The sequence below is a fragment of the Chenopodium quinoa genome, unplaced genomic scaffold, assembly GCF_001683475.1.
Source record: "Chenopodium quinoa cultivar QQ74 unplaced genomic scaffold, ASM168347v1, whole genome shotgun sequence".
NCBI classification, from domain to species: Eukaryota; Viridiplantae; Streptophyta; class Magnoliopsida; order Caryophyllales; family Amaranthaceae; genus Chenopodium; species Chenopodium quinoa.
The window spans coordinates 6,374-9,023 of record NW_018743525.1 but is presented as its reverse complement, the minus strand read 5'-3'; the positions used below and the strand labels follow the sequence as shown (position 1 = coordinate 9,023).

Below are 2,650 nucleotides of genomic sequence, written 5' to 3'. Positions count from 1 at the left end.
ACAAAAGAAAAATGAGCAAAAGGAAATTTAAATGAACAAAATATAATATAAATAAGCAAACAAAATTGAAAATGAGCAAACTCCTATAAAATTTAAAACCATGATGTTGATTCTCCACCTTTTCCTGATGATATAATTAATTTTTAATATAACTTGAAATTTTTTGACAAGTATGTTAATATGAAGTATGTACCAAATCCTATTCCAAATTTGTTCACCCATCTCATCATTGACTAACAACAATAATCCATCAAATTATACAAACTACTTAGATAGCCCAAAAGATAAATACATAGAATAAAAAATAAATACATACATACATATATATATATATATATATATATATATATATATCTTATTCTGAAAGTGTCAACAGTCTTTATCTAATGATGTATAGTTTCAAGTAACTGATTCTATACATATATGACCAACAACTTAGATAATATAATTGCTATATATAGCACACAACTGCTAAGTGCTAACTATAACTAAAAATAAGCAAAATAAAAATAAAAAGTTTACCATCCATCAATGTAGAAACGCATAGCACTACAAAGTTCCTTTTGAACATAAGACCATCTGAGTTATGCTCTTTCAGAAACTCTTTCAGCTCCCCTATTTTGATAGAGAGTGAGTTGCTTTTGAATTGCTTCTTCCATTGCTGAATCACTCTCTTATCTCTGGAAAAATTATTTTTGTCAATTTCTATGCCACCCATTGGCAGCCCAAGTACTTGATGCACATGCTCTTCAGTGATACAAAAAGGTTCAAAATCTGGAATGTTTAAAGGGCATGTGTTAGCATCAAAGTGATGAACCAACCATAAACCCAACTGCAAAGGCAGTTGGGTCACCTTCAAGAACTCCATAGACCCGAATCCTATTGCTCTAATAGCTTTCAACTGATTTTCTGAACATTTTTCAATAACTCGAACGATGGATGAAGGGGACATCCGACTATGTAATGTCCCATAAACATGAGACTTCAAATCTTCCCCTTCGTTGCTGGATTTCGTCTCCTCCAGCTTAATCTTTTGTTTTTCTTTCAATCCTTTTTCAACCTTTTTACCTTTAACTTTAGTACCAACTAATACCTCTGATGAACCAACATCAGCAGCAGGCCCTGCTAAACCAACATCAGCAGTAGGCCCTGTTGAACCAACATTAGCAGCAGGCCTTGCTGAAACAACATCGGCAGTAGCACCTGATGAACCAACATCGGCAGCAGGCTCCTTTTCAATAGTCTCCCTGCTCATACAAAACAATTAAAAAAAACAGTAAATAATTAGTTGGTAATTTTATACAAATGAGCAAAAACATAGATACTCATTTGTCAAATGAGCAAAAACATAGATGCTCATTTGTCAAATGAGCAATCAAACATAGATGCTCTTTAAGTGACAAGCAAATTTTTTGCTTTAACCAGCCTAGAAACTACATTTAGTCAGTAAACCTACTCTCACATGCTTCATACCCATCTTGCATTCCTCCCACCTCATTCCAACCCCAAATCTATCCTCAAGTGCAGTGGTAATACCCTACAACCACTTGTCATCCGAAACAAAATCAGTAGACTTAAATGAGTAAATTCCATTTACTGCAAGACCATAAATGACAAAACAAACAGGAGAGAATGAGTAATTATGGAGTGCATTTCATTATATGTATTCTATGATATTAGATTTTTGTTCTGTTATTAAAGCTTAATTTCAAATGAATTAAGCTTTTTATACACATAAACAAGGCTAATAATGCTTTTTTTTTTTCCTGAATGCAACAAATTTGTCATAGAGATCTTAAGCTTAAAAACACTCTCTTAGATGGCAGTTCAAAATCGCGTCTCAAAATCTGCGACTTTGGCTACTCTAAGGCAGGGATACTCCTCTGAATCTATCATTTTGTTTATAATCAATTACTAATCATGACTAATCTTTGTTAATTATAATAGTCTGCAGTGCTACATTCTCAACCAAAATCGACGGTAGGAACACCGGCCTATATCGCCCCAAAAGTCCTTTCCCGAAAGGAATATGATGGAAAGGTAGTGTAACAACTAGTGAATAGTGATAGAGCGCTCTAGATTGCAATAAAAATATAAACAGCTACATGTATTACAGAGATGTAATATTTCAAGCAGAAAAGCTCAGTAATGTCAGGAGATTAAACAAAATTCAGCAGGTTAGGTAGACTACATGACATAAAGGTACAATTACACATCATGGAGGACCTTACAAAAGACTCGGAACCATCGACTTTACTGGTTAGATAATATAACACATTCAACGCTCCCACTATTTACATAAAACAAACCACCCAAATTCAGTTCTGGGCATAATCATTACATTAAACGTTCAAGGTACAGAAAGAACTAGTTTAAAAACCTGCAAAGAGCAAGGTACAGGAATATACAGACGAAAGAAGACACCCTTAAACATTGACCCAAGTACACAAAGCATGGAATAGGGCAACATTAATCATTGAGAAATTAAGAAGATTGTAGTAAGAATTCATGGTAAGGAAAGAATGCCAGGACTAAAGTTACTACCAGAGTATACGACAAAGTATATAGCTCGTCAGAGACCCAGAGTTATCCAGCACCTAGCACTAATGACTAACTAAGCATCAAAAAACACAAAAGAAGAGAACGCAAA

At 34.1% G+C, this 2,650-nt stretch overlaps 1 protein-coding gene across 1 annotated transcript; it reads right to left on the bottom strand.

Moving 5' to 3' along the window:
• Positions 1 to 374: 374 nt before the first annotated feature.
• Positions 375 to 1,247, bottom strand: LOC110740175 (the record flags this gene model as incomplete). The annotated part of the gene is made up of 2 exons (XM_021920657.1): positions 375 to 680; positions 854 to 1,247. Coding segments are annotated over 2 exons (400 nt in total), but the record flags the coding sequence as incomplete, so codon positions are not given.
• Between the last annotated feature and the right edge of the window lie 1,403 nt (positions 1,248 to 2,650).